The sequence below is a fragment of the Phascolarctos cinereus genome, unplaced genomic scaffold, assembly GCF_003287225.1.
Source record: "Phascolarctos cinereus isolate Bilbo 61053 unplaced genomic scaffold, phaCin_HiC Scaffold_4;HRSCAF=312, whole genome shotgun sequence".
Classification (NCBI taxonomy): Eukaryota; Metazoa; Chordata; class Mammalia; order Diprotodontia; family Phascolarctidae; genus Phascolarctos; species Phascolarctos cinereus.
The window spans coordinates 171,402,688-171,423,204 of NW_027555847.1; the positions used below are offsets into that span (position 1 = coordinate 171,402,688).

Genomic DNA, 20,517 nt, shown 5'->3' on the forward strand with positions numbered 1-20,517 from the left:
TAAGGGGCTTTTGAAGCAAAGATTAAAACTTGGGAGCTAAGTAACAGTTCAAAAGAATGATTAGGTCAAAGGATAAGTCACAGAAATAAACAAAAATTTCATTAAAGATAATAACATCAGTGAGACAACATACAAAAATTTGTGAAATGAAGCCAAAGCAGTACTTAGAGGAAAATTTATATCTCTAAATGCTTTCATTAATAAAAGAGAGAAAGAGGAGATCAATGAACTGTGGATGCAACTAAAAAAACTTAGGAAACAAACAAATTAAAACCTAATTAAACAACCAAAATAGAAATCCTGAAAATCAAAGGAGAGATTAACAAAATTAAAAGTAAACAAAACAAAACAACCCAAGGAACTAATAAAACTAGGAGCTAGATTTTTGTAAAACAACAACAACAATAATAAATAAAATAAGACGGGCTAATTGGATTTAAAAAGAGAGAAGAAAACCAAATTACCAGTATCAAAAATGAAAAAGATGAAATAGCCACCGAAGAAGAAATAAAAGCAATTATTAGGAACTTTTTCACCCAACTACAGGGCAATAACACTGAAAAATCTAAGAAATAAACATTTACAAAAGTATAAATTGTCTGGTGAACAGGAAATAGAATACTTAACCCCATCTTAAAAAAAGAAACTGAACAAGCCATAAATGAACTGCTAAAGACAAAACAAACCCACAAGACCAGATGGATTTACAATTGAATTCTACCAAACATTTAAATGATTCTAATGCTATATAAACTGCTTGAAAAAAAGAAAGGTCCCACTCAAATTCCTTTTACGACACAAATATAGTCTTAATATCTAATGTAGGGAGATTCAAAATAGAGACAGAAAGCTATAGACCAATAACCCTAATGAATATTGTTGCAAAATTTTAAATAAAAAATGAGATTATAAGCAATAATATATCACAAAGATCATACATCATACCAAGCTAGACTTATACCAGGACTGCAGAAGCAGTTCAATATTAGGAAAATTATGAACATAAATGATCATATTAATAACAGAAACATGAAATTGGTATTTTAATAAATGCTGAAAAATAAAAAACCCATTGCTGTTAAAAAAATACCAGAAAAACATAGAAATAAATGGAGTTTTCTTTAAAATAATAAACAGTATCTATCTGAAACCAGAGGCAGTTAGGTGGCATAGTGGATAGAGCACTGGTCCTGGAGTCAAGAGGATCTGAGTTCAAATTTGACCTCAGACATTTACTAGCTCTGTGGCGCCTAGTCACTTAACCCTGATTGCCTCCAACAAAATAAAAAATAAAATAAAATATAATAAAACATGTAGTATCTATCTGAAACCAAGAGCAAGCATTATCTGGCATGGGGATAAATTAGAAGCCTTTCTAACAAAATCGTGGTTCAAAACAAGGATGTCTATCATCACTCTAACTATTCAGTATTATACTACAAATGATAGCTATAGCAATAATGCAAGAAAAGGAAACTGAACGAATGGCATAGACAAAGAGGAAACAAAATAATCACTTTTTTGTGGAGGATATGGTTTATTTAAAGAACCTTAAAAGTTCCTATGTATGCCTTGATAGGCAGACTCCTACATTATTCATAATGTCTGTAGTGATTTTAAGTGGAATTTCTCTTCCTACTGCATTTTGCTGGTAATATGTAGAAATGCTGATGATTTTTGTGGGTTTATTTTATATCCTGCAACTTTAATGAAGTTGCTAATTGTCTGAGTGGTTTTTTTCCATGTTCCTCTAATTTCCTTATGATATCACCCTTTGTGTCTTAACCATGTTAAGAGCTCATGACCAACAAGAGATAAAGAGGTTTCACAGGAGGTAAAATGGACAATTCTGATTACATAAAATTAAAATGTTTGCACAAACAAAACCAATGCAGCTAAAATTAGAAGAGAACCAGGAAATTGGGGGGAAATCTTCGCACTAAGTTTCTCTGATGAAGGTCTTATTTCTAAGATATACATATATATACACACATACACACACACATATCTGTATGTAACTGATTCAAATTTATAAGAATAAGAGCTATTCCTCCATTTATAAATGGTCAAAAGTTATAAATAGGCAGGTTTACAGGAAGAAATTTAAGCTATCAATATATCCATATGAAAAATAAATAACCAATATTTATAAGAACTAATAAATATAATAACTATTATAACTATAATAACTCTAAATAACTAATACTTACAGAAATACAAATTCAGACAACTCTGAGGTACCACCTCAAATCATCCAGTTGACTAAGCTGACCAAACAGGAAAATGACAAATGCTGGAGAAGCTCAGGGAAGACAGATAACTTTAATGTACTAGTAGGGAAACTCTAAACTGGTTTAACCATTCTGGAAAGCAATCTGGTACTATGCTCAAAAAGCTATTAAGCTATCCCCTCTGACCTAGTGATACCACTATTTGGTCTATACCTCAAAGAGATAATTAAAAGGCTAAATATATGTACAAAAATATTTATGGCAGCCTTTTTTTTTTTTTAGTGGTGGCAAAGAATTGGAAACTGAGGAGAGGTGCCCAAATCAAGCTATGCTATAGTGAAGATGAGGGGATACCATTGTGCTGTAAGATATGATGAAGGAGATGGTTTCAGAAAAACCTAGAAAAACTTCCATTAATTGATTCAAAGTGCAGTGAGTGGAACCAGAAGACCAATTTATATAATAATAACAGCAATATTATAAAGATAACTTTAAAAGACTTGGAAATTCTGATTAACACTGTGACTAATCACAACTCAAGGACTCATGATGAAACAAACGTGTTATCCGCTTCCAGATAAAAAGGTGATGAACTTGAGTGCACATTGAAGCATCTTTTCTCTCCCTTCCTATGTAATCTAGAAAACCTTTTATTGGGACACACTTTTTAAGAAGTTCTTTAGATAAAATTCCTTCCTCTCTCCTTAGGATGTTTTGCAATCATCTCAAACTTAACATAAATTGGTTTTGAGGAGATTGCAAAAATGGTCTTTTAACCTTCCAAATTTCCTTGTCATTAACCATTCTACCATGGGCCAATTTCTTTTGATTTTTCTTTGAAATGTTACATATCTCTGTCTCTTCCTATCCAATACGACTATTATTTCTACATTCCAGTTCCTTATCATTTCCAGTTTAAATAGTAGTGGTCTAACTAGAGAAAATAAAGAACTTGAGAGTCCAGTTATTTATCCTAATGGACTAATTTTCCTTTAACAGATAACAGAACCATATATATAATTGAACTTGAAGGGAGTTTTAAAAGATTGTTTTGTGCAAAGCCCTCACTTTTACAGATGAAGAAACTGAGGCTCACAGCAGTCAAGTGACTTGCTTAAGGTTATACAGTTATCTGGTACAGAGTCTGAACTTGAACCCACATCTTCTAACTCCCAAGTTTAATGGTTTCCATTATACCACAATTTGAAGTCACTCTCATGCTCAAAATTCTTCAGTGACTCCTTATTTTCTTCCATTTCAAGGAAATACAACATTACCAGCATGAATATTGCTTCCACTGATTCATATCAAAATCCCTTTATAACTTGGCACATGATTTTCAAGAACAGTCATAACTGAAAAATTCATCACTCTGTGATCAAACTAATGAATGAGTTTTTCCATACTTAACTGGCAGGTTGTCAGTTAAAATACAGTCTTTTCAGTTTTGTAGGAACTGGTATAGCTTATTCTTTATAGCTTACAGTCTCCTTCATGTCGTGATGAAGCACTGGATATTAGAAGATTATCTCCTCTGACAACAAATCTAAATTTTCCTTTCAAGATTCTGCACATTATTATGCAGAATTATGTCTATTATATCTATCCACATTTCTTACTACTCCTTAACATGAACCTTTTACTCTAGTTATACTCCTCTCACAAGCAAACAAGATAATTTTTGCAAGCATCTGTGCCTTGCTCATGTTCATCTTTCTTTTTTTTAAAAGTTTTCTTTTTTTAGGCAATTGGGGTTAAGTGACTTGCCCAGGGTCACACAGCTAAGTAAGTGTCAAGTGTTTGATCTGAGGCTGGATTTGAACTCAGGTCCTCCTGACTTCAGGTCTGGTGCTCTATCCACCGTACCACCTAGCTGCCCACTCATGTTCATCTTTCCTGAAATGACCTCTTCCTTCTCCCCGTATTATTATTATTATTTCTCCCCTATGTTCTCAACCTTTTTGGTCCCAAGATCCCTTTCCACTTTTATCAAGTGAAATCCCCCCCCCCCACTCCCACAGCTTTTGTTCATGTGTTAACACCTATGATATTACTGTATCAGAAATGAAAATGTCTTAGTATTATTATGAAAATAGTTTCAACTTTGCAAACCCTCTGAAAGGGTCTCAGGGATCCTTAGGGGTCCCTGAACCATACTTTGAGAACTCCTGCCTCACTAATTTCTTTCTCTTCTGAACTATTATGGCACTTAGTCTATACAATAAAACTTATTGAATTATTTACTATCTTGTATTATTTGCTATTGTTTCATAATAACAGTCTTGTCTCAATTGTAATTTCTTTGAAGAGGCTGTGTCTATATTTTTATGCCTCTCCTATCACTGTGCTGAGCACATAGTAGGTACTCAAATAACTGTTGAATTGTAAGCAGCTATTTCTACTTTCTACTAATTTCAGAGTCTTCTGTAGAATACAAAATTAGACTAGCAAAGATGGGTTTGAGCTCTCAAATGTTGACTCTTTAAGTTTTCAGAGTTACCTATGGGTCTTAAGTGTAGCCCTAAGTTTCTCAGTTAAAGAACATATATACCCCGGCAAAGAAAATATTGACAAAATCTTCCATACTTGAGTGGTGCAGGTAGAATAGTCTGGTAGTTGTAGTGTTGTTGCTGCTGGCTCAGGATCTGTAGCTGCAGGAAAAGCTGCTGTTGCTGTAGCAAACGGGCATAGTTGGAGTCCATCTGTGGCTCGTTCTTCTCACCTTTCTGATCAGGTGGGATATACTGATGGTACTTCAACTTCTTAACCCGTGGTTTAGGATCTTTACATTTCTTGCTTCGGTGCTTGTCATTTGGATTCTTAGGATGACTTTGCTATTTAGAGAAAGAAAGGAAACAGGAACAATTTCATGGTTGATATTGTACTATTCTCTTACATGTCTAATTGGAAACCACTGAAATAAAGGAAGCAAGACATTTATTTGTGAGAAAAATGGGAATCAGTCAGAAATTTTTTTTACTTTGTGCCTTTTTCTCTCAAATTAAGAGTGACTGCAATCAGATAATACTTTCCTTTTTCAACATCCATGTTTATAAGAGCACACCAATGCAATAAATTTCAGACAAAAAAGCAGGTGAGTATGATTCATAAGCTACTTGAAGGTACTGTGTCTAATTTGATAATTTAAATAATCTAAAAACCTTAGCAATTAGATTTTAGTAGAGATCAAATTGTCAATTAGTTTTATGAATTTTAGTTTCAAAACTGATTTCTTAAAAGTACAAATACATTAGAAAAGGCATTTTATTCTTGGAATAAGCCCCTAAGGAAAGTAAGCCCCTAAAGAAACAAAGAAAACTGGAAAGTTTTCAGTTTAATTGCCATTTAAATTATATATCTAAAGTATAATATATACTATATTTTGTTTCTTGAAGAGTACTAACATTATATTTAAAACTACATTAAAAATTTACTTATTTTTTCTGATTAAAAAGTATGTCTCTCCCCCCACCCGTTTGAACAATAAAAAAAATAAATAAAAAGAGAAAATAACCCTCATACAAATATGCATGGTCAAGCAAAAGAAATTTCTACATTGGTTGTATTTAAAAATATATGCCTCATTCTGCATTTTAAATCCATCACCTTTCTGGTAGGAGGTGGTTAGCATACTCCATCTCTGGAATCTTGTTTTATCATTGTACTGATTGGAGTTGCAAAGTCTTTCAACATCATAAAACTACATTTTAAAGAGATTTTCTTTCTTGTAAGAATTTTTCTAAAGATTTTTATACTAGTCTAGTAATTACTTTGGCATATAGTCTTTAAAAATGTAAAACTAAATTAAACACAACTATGAAATAAGACATGAAGATTAATTTCCTACTTAATAGAACATGTTACTTAATATTTATCTGTAAGATTGTAACCCTTCCAATGAACTGACTTAATATTTATATTATTTTAAAAGATAGATCATGGAATCATTATTGTGGTGTTAGCTCTAAAGATACAAACATTTGTTCAGTATTTTGTGGGAAGTCAGCCAATGCAGTGCCAGTGCTCCTGATTTTTTATTAAATGAATGCAACTCAAATTCCTAAATACAGCTACAGGCAATTTGTATAAAGCAAAATTTCATGAAACTAATGATAGATTATGTGAGATATATAAGACAGCACACACCCTAGGAAAACACATGGTTTTATGCCTCACATCTATTTAGTGACTCATTACATTCTTTATCTTCCTTTTACATAATTCTTCAGGGAAAAGGATATCTGTCTTTTAAGATAACAAAGGCAAAAACATGTTAGATGTTAATTGTAGCTTGTTAATTTGCAGGCTGGAGAAAACATGAAGAATGGCTATATGTATGAATTATCTTTCAAAAAATGGTCATCAGTGTGCCACAAGCTGACTATATCTCTTTTCATCACTTAAACCTATATACCCAAAGTCCATGTTTGCTGTCAAAAATATATGACTTATTCCTAGGAAGCAGAATATTTCCATCTTCATTATGGTAACTGCCATCTGATTGTAAATCACACATTCTGAATTATATTTATTCAATTAATACCTAGAGATTATGTATCATTTCTATTCAAATGTCTCATGTATAGCAAATCATCTGCTAAACTGCTTTCTTCACTTTGCATCACTGTGGAACTGGAGTTTTATTTTCTCCCTTTAAAGTAGCTATCAAAACCAAACTGTGTGGTGTGTATTTAAAAAAAATGTTAGGGAAGAAATTGTACGTTAGAAATCTACTAGCCAGTAATAATGTTATGAATTAATAAAGGCAAAACACCCTACTGAAATAACTGTTGTACCTCCCCTTTTCCCCGCAGAACTTCGTTTCTTTTTTAATCATGGATTTGATTCAGATTAAGATAAATTATACTTGATAAGAAAAAAATGCATTCTAGTAATGACAAGTGACATTTCAATAGTGATAATTTATGTTTTGCAATGTATTTTACATATGTTATCTCACTGAGGTAGGTATTATTTTAAAATAAATTTTTATTTATAATTTTTTGTTTGTTACGTTACCAAACTTTATCATGGGATCTTTCCTATCCCCTGCCTCCAAGACAGCCATCTTATATAACAAATGTTATTTCGGCAAAAGTTATAATACACTGAAAAAGTCTGAACATGTATATAATATGTTCACTTGTTGGACTCCAGCCTTTGCAAAGGAGTGTGATGGGGATGTCTTCTCAAATCTCTTTTTCGTTGCCATGTTTTGCAGTTTCACAATATTCCCTTTTGGTTGTTTCATAGTTGTTCTTTCCAGTTATGTTGTAGTCATTGTGTCTAGTCTTTTGTTTACTCTGCATCAGGTCATATAAATCTTTCCAAGCTTCTCTGTAGCCACCATCATTTCTCACAGCACAGCAATATTCCATTGCATTCATGAACGACATTATTTAGCCATTCCCCAGTCAATGACATCCACTTTGTCTGCATCTATTTGAATTTTATTGCCAAAAAAAAAAAGCTGCTACAAATATTTTGGTGTATAAGGAGACTATCCTATTGTCCTCCTAGGGGTATAAATCTAGTAGAATTTCTACATCACAGGATATGGTTATTTTAGTCACTTCATTCGCATGACTCCAAACTGCTTTCCAAAATGTTTGTACTGATTCACAGCTTAATCAACAATGTACTAGTGGGCTTATCTTCTCATAACATTATCTTCGCAAATTTGCACTGTGTGAGGTAAAACTTTGAAGTGTTTTGTTTTGCATTTATTATTGGTGATATAGAGCATTCTTTCATATGGTCATGTTTGGAATTTTTTATGTACCTTGGATACCAAATTTTATACAAGAAACTTGAAACAAAATTTTTTTTTCCTCAACTGATTGGTTTTCCTTTTTATCCTAGGTGAATTAATTTTGCTTATACAGAAGCTTTTCAGTTTCATATAGTCAAAATTGTCTATTTTATATTTTGTAACTGCCTCTATCCCTTATTTGTTTAAGAATATATCTACCCATGACTATGGGAAGTATAATAATTTGTTTCTCTTCTAATTTTTAATGGTATTATTTTAAATATTAAGGTCATATATCCACTTAGAATATGTTATGGAATATAGCATAAAGTGTTGAGCTGAGTAATTTCTATCAGATTACTTTATGGTTTTTACAACAGTTACTATTAAATAGGGATTTTTTTTCTCTAAGTAATTTGTTTTCCAGTTTACCAAATACTGAGTTAATGAGTAACATTGTTTCTGATTCTCCCTGTCTAGTCTGTTCCATTGATCTACTTCTTTCTCTCTCTTTTTAAAAACTAATTTCAGATGGTTTTGATGACTGCTGCTTTGTAATATACTCTGGAATATTTCCCTTTTTGTCCCAACATCATTACTTTCCTTGATATTCTAATTATTTTGATTTTCCAAATAAATTTCACTACCTTATTAAATTCTGTAAAATATTCCCTTTTATAGTTTGATTAGCATAGCACTAAAATTGTAGAATAGTTTTAGTAACATTGTCATTTTTTATTATATTGTCATGGCACAGCTACAATCATTTGAATACTCCCTCTAGCTATTGTTATTTATTTTTTTAAGGAGAGCTTTTTGTGATTGTATGCTTCAGTAGACTGACCCCAAATATTTTAAGCACTATATAGTTATTTGGAATGGGATTTCTCTTTCTATTATTGCCTCTTGCATTTTTAAACAATTATATAGAAATGCTATTGATTTTTAAGAGTTTACCTTGTAGCCTGCAATTACTGAGAAAGCTTCTAGTGTATCCCCTCATTACATATGCTTGCTTTTGGTTTTAAAAACTTATTCTGGTAATTTAAAAAAGGTCCCTCTGTGTCTATACTTGGTAGGTTTTTTTAAAAAGCATAAATCAGTGTTTTACAATGTCAAAGGGTTTTTAAAGGCAAATATTATTATCCACATTTTACAGATGAGAAAACTGAGCCTCCAAGAAGTTAAATGGCTTGCCTAAGGTCACACAACTATTAAGTGTCAGAGGCAGGATCCAAACACAGGTCTTCTGGCTCCAAGTCCCACACTCCTCTGTTATACCAAACTTACTCTTCTATGATGCTGACAGCTAGCATTTATATAGTACCTATTATATGCCAGGCACTATGCTATATCCTTTATAAATATTATCTCATTTTTTCTCACAACAATCCTGTGGGGGTAGGTGCTATTATTATCCCCATTTTACAGTTGAGGAAACCGAGGTTAAATGACTTGTCCAAGGTATAAGTCATATGTATTTTCAAATCAACAGTCTATTTTTTCCCATTAGAGCTGAACTAATTATGTTCATAAACTAAATCTACACCCCCCCCAACCTTCCTTTTCTGTTGAATATACCACCATCTTTCCCACTTACCCAGACTTCTAACCTTAGCATCACCTTTGCCTTTTCCTTCTCCCTCACCTGAATTCTACTTTCACAGTATCTGTCATGTCCATCTTCTTCTCATTGGATGAGGGCCTCAATTGGACCCTCATTGCCTCTTGCATGGACTACTGAAATAGTCTGCTGGATCTCCCTGATCCTAGTTTCTCTCCTGTTGAATTCACTCTCTATATAGCTGCCAAATTGACTTTCCCAAGGCACAAGTCTGACTATGGCACTCACTAGCCCAAAATTCTTCAGCTGTTCCCCCTTTTACTTTTAGGATGAAATACAAACTGCTTAGCCTGCCATTTTAAGGCTTTCCCTTAACCTTTACAGACTTATTTCATATCTTCACATACTCTATATTCTAGCCAAATTATACTACTCTATTTTATTCAAAGGTTAGCTCAAACTTAACTTCATCCATAATTTCTTTCCTGAGCCTCTGGGCTATCAATACTCTCATCTCGAATCACTTTCTATTTCATTATTTGTGTATGTTCTATTCCCTTCAGTAGAATTTAAGCTCCTTGAGGACAGGGATGGTTTTTGTTCTTGTCTTTGTACCTCCACAGTCTAGGACACTGCCTTGAATCAGATGATGGTACCCAAGGATTTGGGAGGCATAAAAACAGAGTGGATGGTTAAGTCTGGTCATCCTCCATCTCACTGGAAGGAAAAGAATTGGTAACATCTATTAGTCCAGGTTGTGAGAGAAATTAAGCAACCCAGATGGGATCTCAGCAGCTGTGGGAGGCCAGGTCAAGGATACTCTCAGTAGTGGCAGGTCTTTCCAGGGCCTGACTAGCTGAAGAAAGCAGATGGAAATTTTGCTAATTTATGGATATTGATACTAGAATTTCTGTGCTGATTAGGTAAGACAGTGTCTTTGCCAAATTCCATTTCTCTTTTTGTTGTTTTCCATAATTAAAATGTTCAACTGTTCAAGCATCTCAGCCATTACAACTTTTTTAAAAGTTCAATTTTACTTTATTTTCAAAGATCAGCCTTCTTCCTTCCTCCTACTTTCCTCCCCCCTTCCAACTAAGAAAGCAAGAAAAGATAAAACCAGTGTTACAAACACATACAGTCAAGCAAAACAAAATATCTCATTGGCCATGTCTTAAAAAAATGTCTCAATCTGCACTCCATCACTTCTTTGTCAAGAAGTGGGCAGCATATTTCATCACGAGTCTTCAAGAATTGTGGTTGGTCATTGTGTTTGTTCCCAAATTTTGTTTTAATTAGCCAAGATTCACCTTCTCACATTCCACACTCAACCCCCAACCTCCAACTCCAACTTCTGTACCCACCCCAAGAACACAAGAAAAACAAAATCCATTACACACATGTAGAATCAATCAAAATCAAATTCTATATTGGACATGTCCTAAAAATATTTGTCTCATTCTGAATCCTTCACCTCTTTACCAGTTGGATAAGCATATTTCATTATTAGTCCTCTGGAATCCAAGTTGGTCATTATTCTAATGAAAATTCACGGAGAAGCTAGGTGGTGCAGTGGATAAAGCTCCATCCTTGGAGTCAAGATGACCTGAGTTCAAATTTGGCCTCAGACACTTGACACTTACTAGCTGTATGACCCTGGGCAACTCACCTAACCCTGACTGCCTCAAAAAAAAAAATTCAGCACAGTAGTATTCTATCATATTTATATATTATAATTTGGTTATCCATTCCCCAATATTGGTTACCCCTCAGATTCCCATCTTTGCCACTTCAAAAAAAATTTTTTTGTGTAGCCTTATTTTGCTTAGCAGTAATCCTTCCCTTAATTTATCCTTCTAATCCCTCTAATTTCCTCGCCCCTCCTTTTCCTCTTTCCCTGTTGAGTGAAATGTATTTTTGTACACAGTTGTGTATACTTGTCCCCCCTTTAACCAATCCAGATGAGAGCAAGTTTCAAGCATCAGCTCCACCCCTTCACCTCCTACATGTTTGTATAGATGTCTACTTGTTCACCTTTGTTATGTGATAGAATTTCCCCTTTCTTTTCCTTTCATTGCAGAGTATTCCTCTTCATTCTCTTTCCATTCTTTTCTTAAGATCATCAGGACGTAACAGCTATTCCCAAGCCTTGTTTAACTGGACTCCCTTTATGAACATTATAGGATCACAGGGGGCACATATATCTTCTCCTCATATTTGAATATAAACAGTTTATCTTTATTTAGTTCTTTATCATTGTTCACTCAGGTTTACCTTTTTATATTTCTCTTCACTTCTGTGGTTGTATTTCAGAGTTTCTCTGCAGATCTGGTTTTTATTAGACATGCTTAGAAGTCCTCTATTTCATGAAATGTTCACTCTCCCTTTCCCTCTGCACACTGGTAACATCATTTTATTAATTTTTGCTAAGTTATTCTTGCCTACAAGCTTATAACCTTAGCCTTTTGGAATATCACACTCCAAATTCTATGGTCCTTTTATAGTGGTGGCTACTAAATAGTGTGTGATCCCAATTGTAGCTTCCTGGTACTGAATTTTTTTCTTTCTGGATGTTTACAATGTGATTTGACCTGGAAGTTCTGAATTTTGGCTGTGATGTTCATGGAGTTTTGATTTTGGGGTTTCTTTCAGGTGACTGGTAAGATTCTATTTCAACTTTACCTTCTGGTTATAAGAGTTCTAGGCAAATGTTTTAAAATTAAATTAATTTTTTTTTTTTGCACTTTTTGGTGAGGCAATCGGGGTTCAGTGACTTGCCCAGGGTCAGACAGCTAATAAGTGTCAAGTGTCTGAGGCCAGATTTGAACGCAGGTCCTCCTGACTCCAAGGCTGGAGCACTATCCACTGTGCCACCTAGCTGCCCCACGATTATCTTTTAAGATTTCTTAAAATGTGATGTTTAGGGCTTTTTGTTTGTTTGTTTGTTTGTTTTTGGTCATAGTGTTCAGATAGTCCAATTTTTTTCTGGTTTTCTGCATTATTTTTTATTTTGCTATGAAATACCTTACATTTTCTTCTTTTTTTTCCAGCCTTTTGACTTGAATGTTTCTTGTTGTCTCACAGAGTCACTGGCTTCTATTTGGCTCATCTGAATTTTCAGGAAGTTTGGTTGTGTGGGCAAGGCTTTGTACCTCTTGCTTGACAAGTAGTGTTAACTTCCTTTCAGTTTTTTCCCCTCTAATTCTCAGTTCCATTGATAAAAAACATTTTATTCCTTTTTTATTAACTCATCTGTTTTGGGAATTCTAGTTCAGTTTGTGCCCAGGCTATGTTTTTCTCTCAGGCATTGCCTGTAGATGTTTGGGAGTAATTTTCTTCTAGATTTGTATTTCAAGTATCTTTGCCATCATAAGAGCTCATTTGGATGGGATCTTTTTTTTGGGTTACCTTTTGTTTGCTTCAGCATACTTCCGGACTTTGAACTTGATGCTAGGGCCAGGCTTTGCTCACTTCCAGAGGTAAGGGCTGGCTGGATCTGTTGCTGCTTTCCTGAAGGTACTGAGTTTGTTTCACCCTTGGATCTCAGGGACAGCTCAGACTGGAGACCTGTAAGCTTTCAGTGTTCTCAGAGCGGTCTGATCCAGAGCAAAGTGTAATTGCTCCTTCTTCTGTGATCTGAACTCTGCAAACTCCTGGCCTGTTGGGGTCTGAGTAAGAGTAGAATGCTGCTGGACTTCATCCCTCTCAGCCAGCTGGAAAGCTGTTGGCAGAGAATGGTAGAACTGTAGGCTCTCCTTTGTTCTGGGATTCCTTCCCTGGTTATTTTTTGGCAGGTTAGGTTAGCCTTTGGAAATGAAACTTTGCATTGCTCCTGGGGTCTGAGCCATACCACTGCTGCTGGCTTCTAAATCACCACTTTTTTCAGTATATTGTCCGGGGCCTCCTTATCCTGGAACATCACTGCTGATGCAGGTTCCCTTCTCACTCCACCCTGCATCTATGAGCAGGGACTGCACAGGGGGCACCAAAGCTGACAGTTAGCACCTGTCTCTGTTGCAGGATCCCTGGTGAGGGTCTGGGCTCTTCCTCCATGCTAGAATGCTCTGCATTCAGAGTGTTCCTCTTCCAACCCTGTCTCTAGTGTCCATAGGCCTCCTTGTTTGTTTCCCTGTCCTGAGCACAGCTGGACAAAAGACTCAATGACACTTTACCTGTATTTCTCCAACAGGATATGGTCTGGTACATTTTCTACAACTGGTAGGATGAGGTGGAGAGGAATTCAATGAACTGCTTCCTATCACTTTATCATCTTGACTGCCTCTTCTCAGCCATTTGAACTTTCTTTTAAGTCATACAAAATGGAAGTGCCATCAAAATCAGAACAAGGCATTTGTATTAACCATGCAAGGTTTTTTAAATGGTGACCTCCTAACCCTATTTCAAAATTAGATTTCTCATTTGTTATTATTTCCTGGATGCCTTGAGCTTTTCCTGTAACACATGTACCCTGACTTATCACAAAATGTCCATGTGCCATGGAGGACAGAATATTCTGGCATTAAAAAAAATAATGGCAGTTATCAAAATGTAATATTAAAACCTATCTTTCATTTCTCCCCTCTCCAACTTCCATACATGTTGCACCTATATTGATGCTTATTCCTAAACCCAGGTTCTCACTGTCACTGCAATTTCATTTCTCTTAATTTTTGTGTTGCTGGCAGGTACTTTACCCTCAAACCAATCATCTTAAGGTATTCTTTGCTTTCTTAGTCCTTAAGTTCTTATCCACATAGTTTTCATTTTGCCATGCTTGTTCAAATGCTTATTTTTGCTACCTTTTTGCTCTATCGACTACAGTCTGTATGTCCTATAAAAGGGAATTTCCTTTCAAGTATATGACAAAGGCACACCAGGTCAAGAGTGCGGAACTGCAATCAAGCAAACTCTTTTCTAGGCTGCCTTTTAAGATCTTTCTAATCCCTTTACCAATTAAATAAGCTGTTTGCTACATGAGACTATTGCTAAGGAGAGTCAATTGCTCTGCTTCTGGAGGAACATTAGTTCTCATAATGAGACAAAAGGGACTTTTAAAATTGACGGATGCTCTTTAAGTGTACCTCATAGTCTCTCTTTAGGAATGTGAACTATTTGTCTTCACTGAGATTTTTGCAAGATGAATTATGCCATTGTCTGAAAACTCTTTGAACTCTAGGGGCAGTGCGGAATTTATTCTCAAGCACCCTGGGAGGAGTGCATGACCTGATTATTATCCTTATTGTGTTTGTTCAGTCATTTCAGTCATGCCTGACTCTCTGTGACTCCATTTGAGGTTTTCTTGGCAAAGATACTGGAGTGGTTTGCCATTTTCTTTTCCAGCTCATTTTACAGATGAGGAAACTGTTGCAAACAGGGTTAAATGACTTGCCCAGGATCACACAGCTAATAAGTGTCTGAGGCCAGATTTGACCTCAGGAAGATGAGTCTTCCTGATTCTAGGTCTGGTTCTTTATCTGCTACCTAGCTGCCCCATCCTTATTACATCAGTAAAGAAAGAAAAATAATTGTCTAAAACTACTAAATTAGTAGGCCATGATGGTACCTTATAATATCCAATGCAACTTTATTCATAAAATCATCCTAGCTATGTAATAATAATGTTAGACCTTGACAAGAACAGTTTTATTTCAATCATTAATAGTTTTGTTTAAAAAAGGATCTATTTAGGGGGAAAAATGACAAAGTATTTATTATATCAGTTAATCAGCTGAGCATTTCTGGGGATAACCATAAAAAATACTGGATAAACAAACATGTAAACTTCCCAAGTCTATTTTTTGCTTTATTGCTAGGAAATAGTTGGTGTTTATAACTAAAGATACTCTGGACTTCCTGGAATCTCTTGGCTTACTCTAATTATACTACCTCCAGTATAGCTAGAAAGCCAGGATGGTATAGTAGAAAGGATAAAGGATAGCAGGTTTGGTTTCTGGTAGCATTATTGTGAACTGTGAAATGCGTAACCTCAAAATAGTCACAACCTCTTCAAACCTGAGTTGCCTCGTCTGGAAAATGAAGATAATAAAACACACACTACTTATTTCACAGGTTGTTTTGAGGATCAAATAAGATCATACACATGAAAGTTTTACATGATACTTATTACAAAAAGTAGTATGGTAGAACTGATTGGTTACTTTCTTTTTTTGTTGTTTTATTGATGCCTTTTGTTTTCACATTATAATATTTTCCAGATATACAGCACCCCTTTCCTCAGTAAGCCTCAACACATGACAAAGAAAAATAATTAACCAATCCACACAGCACCAAGTCTGACAGCATATAAAACATTCTGCATCCACAGCCCTCCATTCTCTAATGAAAGGTAGGATGAGCATTTTCTTATGCCAAGATCGATCAGTCATAGCACTCAGCTTTGTTTTATGTTCTTATCTTTTACATTACTTACACACCTATATTGTATCATACATACAGTCTTCCTGGGTCTGTTTTTAGTTTATACAAATCTTCTTAACACTTCTCTGAATTCCTCATGCTCGTTTCTTAAAGCACAGAAATATTCCATAACAATATTATATAAATTTACCAGAATTTATTCAGCTATTGCCTAATCAACTGTTTCTAGTTCTTTGCTACCACAAAAAAAACTACTACATGTTATTGTGTGTGTATATATAAAACAAATGTGTGTACATGCATGTATTTTTCTATGCAGGAATATATGCATGTGTATCTACATATCGGTATCTCTACAGATATCGATATCTATAGATATTGATATTACTATATCCACACACACATACACACGTCTTTGTTCTCTTTCAGGTATATTCCCGAGTAAATTCTTCTCTAGGTCAAAGGCTAGAACAATTTAATCATTTTTCTCACACAGTTACAAACTGCTTTCCATCAGTAACATATATTTATATCTGTTTTCCTTCTGAACTTCCAACATTAATTCCATTTTCTGACATTTTTGCCAATTTGAGAGGTATGAAGTAAAACCTCAGAGCTGTTTTTACATTCTTTTATTATTAGTGATTTGGAACATGTTTTTATATAGCTTACAGTTCTTTTGAAAGCTATCCTTTTGGATAGTCTAAACAATATCAAATGATATTTTGAAGAATATCCTTTAACTGCTTATCTATTAGTGAATGTTATTCTTGATCTTCGACTTTTTTAGATCAAGTGTGGTTTCATTGGTATAGGAAACTCCCAGTGAGGAGTGCCTTGTCTTTACTAATGCAGATTGGCATACACTGTGAAATTAAAATCTTGGGAAGGTACCTGTAGCATTGAGAAATTAAATGACTTGCCCAGGATCACAAAGCCATGTGTTTTGACCTAGCATGTGTTAGAGGGGGGACAAATTTAACCCAGGAAGTTTTCCTGACACCATGACCAGCCTTCTTATACACATGCAGCCTATGTTGGTCTAGATTCAGTATATAACTTGGATATCAGACTTTATGCAAAGATTTTTTTTCTCAATGAACAGTTTCTCATCTGTTGCTTTGATACATCCTGCATTAATTTCTGCCTCATCAGTTTTCATTTCTGCAGAACACAGAACTGTGAAAGTATTATTTAAATTGTGAAATAATTAGATATCAACTTTTTAAAAGCAACATTATTAATCAAAACAACTCTGAGGTACCACATCACACCTATCAGATTGGCCAACATGACAAAACAGGAAAATGATAAATGTTGGAGATGTGGGAAAATTGGAACACTAATACATTGTTGGTGGAGTTGTGAAATGATACAACCATTTTGGAGAACAATTTGGAACTACGCGCCCAAAGGGCTACAAAAATGTGCATACCCTTTGATCCAGCAATAGCACTTCTAGGGCTATATCCCAAAGAGATCAAACAAATGGGAAAAGGACCCACATGTACAAAAATATTCGTAGCAGCTCTTTTTGTGGTGGCAAAGAATTGGAAATTGAGAGGATGCCCATCTATTGGGGAATGGCTGAGTGAGTTGTGGTATATGAATGTAATGGAATACTATTGTGCTATAAGAAATGATGAACAGGCTGACTTCAGAAAAACCTGGAAAGACTTATATGGTCTGACGCTGAGTGAAGTGAGCAGAACCAAGAGGACTTTGTACACAATAACAGCCACGTTATGCAATGACTAAGATTGTTAAACTGAACCCTTCTCAGCATTACAAGGATCTAAGACATCTCCAGAGGCCTCGGGATAGAAAATGCTGTCCACATCCAAAGAAAGAACTATGGAAGTTGAATCGCTATTACTTATTTTTACCTTCTGTTGAGTTTTGTTTGAACTTTCTGATGGTTCCTCCTATTGGTTTTAATTTGTACTTACAACTTCACTAATGTGAAAATATGTTTAATGGGTACGTAAATGTAAAGCCTATATCAGATTGTGCACCCGTCTTGGGGAGGGTGGGGGGGAGGAAGGGGGAGAAAAATTTTCAACTCAAAAGCATATGGAAGTGATTGTTGATAAATCAAAATAAATTAATAAAATTCAAAAAAAATAAAAGCAACATTATTAGCAAAAATAGAAACAAAATGGGCTAGAAAAAAATGTAGCATCTGAGGGTAGTGGAATTGTGCAGGAAATGATGAATATAAGGAATTCAAAGACACAGGAAGACTTGAATGAATGGATGCAAAGTCAAGAAAGAAAAATCAATCAACCACCATCTATTAAATGTCAGTTATGTTACAGGCACTATGATATAAAACAAAAAAAATGAAAGTCCTTGTAGTCAAGGAGCTATCAGATGAAATAACGTTTATAAATACAGGATCTCCCAAAAATGTTAGTGGAGTTTTAAGGTATTAAATATGTTAAGTATATACAAGCAAAAAGAATACATGAATACAATTTAATTTTATTGGGGAGAGGGCAAGATCAGGAAAGGTCTCATGCAGAAGGTGGTGCTTGAGCTAGGTTTTGAAGGAAACTAGAGATTCTAATATGTGGAGGTGAGGAAGGAGTTCATTTCAAGCCTGGGAGACAGCAAACGGGAGTTTGTATCTGATCCCAGAGGTAATGGGGAGCTACTAACTTTTACTGAGTAGGGACATGACATCATCAGACCTATGCTTTAGGAAAGTCACATTGGCAGCTGTGTGGAAGATGGATTGGAGAGGGGAAGAGGGCTGAGACTTGAGGAAGGAAGACCAATCAAAAGGCTATGGAAATGGTCTAAATGAGATATGAAGAGAAGTGATGGGAGTGAACCTGGATAACTAGAAGGAGAGTTGGTGCCCTTGCCTCCTAAGACTATCTTGGGTCACTTAATCCACTTAGTTTTGGAATTACCTCTGTGGGACCATGCTGTTCTGACTAGTAAGTCAGTCTATGGTGATATAGCTTACTATATCTAGCTTGGCCCCACACTGTCCAACTATACTTCATCCCATTCTGTTTTTTACTTTGGCCATATCTTTACCATCCGTTATGCTAATGTGTGTTATACACACCTTCTTTTCTTAAGATCGTAGGCTAACAGGATCATAGATTTAGAGATGAAAGGGACCTCAGAAGCCATTTATTCCAACTTTATTTTAAAGCTGAGGAAACCAAGGCAGACAGGTTATTTGACTCGTACAGGATCATACAGCCATTATACATCAGAGGCAGGATTTGGACTCAGGTTCTCTTAGTCTATGATAAACTTGTTCATGTCCAACTCTTTGTGACCCCATCTAGGGTTTTCTTGGTAAAGATACTGGAGTGGTCTGCCATTTCCTCCTCCAGTTCATTTTACAGATGAGTAAACTGAGGTAAACATGGTTAAGTGACTTTTGAGGGGTCACACAGTTAGTAAGTGTCTGAGGCTGGATATGAACTCAGGTCTCCCTGACTCCAGGCCTGGTGCTCTATCACTGTACCACCTCGCTGCCCTACGGCAAATTTATGAATTTTTTTCCCTTTTTTTTGGTTAGGCAATGGGGTTAAGTGACTTGCCCAGGGTCACACAGCTAGTAAGTGTTACGTGTCTGAGGTCAGATTTGATCTCAAGTCCTCCTGACTTCAGGGCCGGTGCTCTATCCACTGTGCCACCTAGCTGCCCCTGAATATATTTTTTTCAAGGAAACTAAATAACTTGGCCAAACATTATCCTTACAACAACTGTCTTTTTTTTTTTTTTGCTGAGGCAATCGGGATTAAGTGACTTGCCCAGGGTCACACAGCTAGTAAGTGTTACGTGTCTGAGGTCACATTTGAACTCAGGTCCTCCTGACTCCAAGGCCAGAGCTCTATTCACTGCGCTACCCTAACAACTGTCTTAAGATTAATTCCTGAATACCATTGTTTTGAATTCACATGGCATTATTTCACAAAACATAATTGATAGAAGGAATTTAGAAGCACTTAGATATTACAAAGAACATGAAATCAGTTTCTACTGTCCTTGTTTTAACTGTTTTTCTCGTGAAAACAAACCTAATAGCCATCTATTATCAACAATTTACCTCAAAACACTTTTATCTAAAAGTGAGATTGACAAAGCAGTTTTTAAATGTCCATAAATTCACTTAGTACCCCCATGGAAAGTAAATGAGCATAACTTGAGTCACTGAATAGGGTGAATAGGGTATTAAAACTGATAACCTAGAAGGTATCAGAGTAATTGGTTAATCCAAGGTTAATCCAAAACACAGAAATCAAAGTCACTGTTTAGAATCAGAAATCAAGAAAAACAAAAAACAAACAAACAAACAAACAAAGAAATCAAGAAGAGTTGAAACAGGTAGGACAGATGGAACAAACTCAAAAGTAGGAATCTTTGTTTGCTCAAATCTCTGTTGCTTCTGATCCTGCTTCTATTAAACCATATCTGTTCGGCTCAATGCCTTGGCCTTGGGGTTTTAGGCATGGTATTTCCAGGCAATTTACCAGGTATGATTCTTTAGTTTATAGCTCTCCTATTCAATCAAGTATTATAAGTGACTATACTGTACTTGGAGAGTCCAGTCTTTCTTGGAGTACAAA

The 20,517-nt window shown here is 35.3% G+C and overlaps 2 protein-coding genes across 7 annotated transcripts in view; one reads left to right on the forward strand and one right to left on the reverse strand.

Annotated features, from left to right (window-relative positions):
* Positions 1-20,517, forward strand: part of LOC110198335 (uncharacterized) — an 87,213-nt gene that overhangs the window by 48,837 nt on the left and 17,859 nt on the right. Inside the window, exon 2 of one of the 2 annotated variants that reach the window (XR_002321722.2) lies at positions 15,760-15,890. The exons of the other annotated variant lie outside the window; for it this stretch is intronic. The gene's annotated coding sequence lies outside the window, so the exon portion shown is untranslated. The remainder of the gene's footprint in view (positions 1-15,759; positions 15,891-20,517) is intronic. 2 annotated transcript variants of the gene reach the window in all.
* Positions 1-20,517, reverse strand: part of MRTFB (myocardin related transcription factor B) — a 179,661-nt gene that overhangs the window by 28,151 nt on the left and 130,993 nt on the right. For all 5 annotated transcript variants that reach the window (XM_078152783.1, XM_078152782.1, XM_078152785.1 and 2 more), the window contains one exon: positions 4,818-5,065. In XM_078152783.1, coding sequence (XP_078008909.1) covers positions 4,818-5,065 — 248 coding nt within the window. The remainder of the gene's footprint in view (positions 1-4,817; positions 5,066-20,517) is intronic.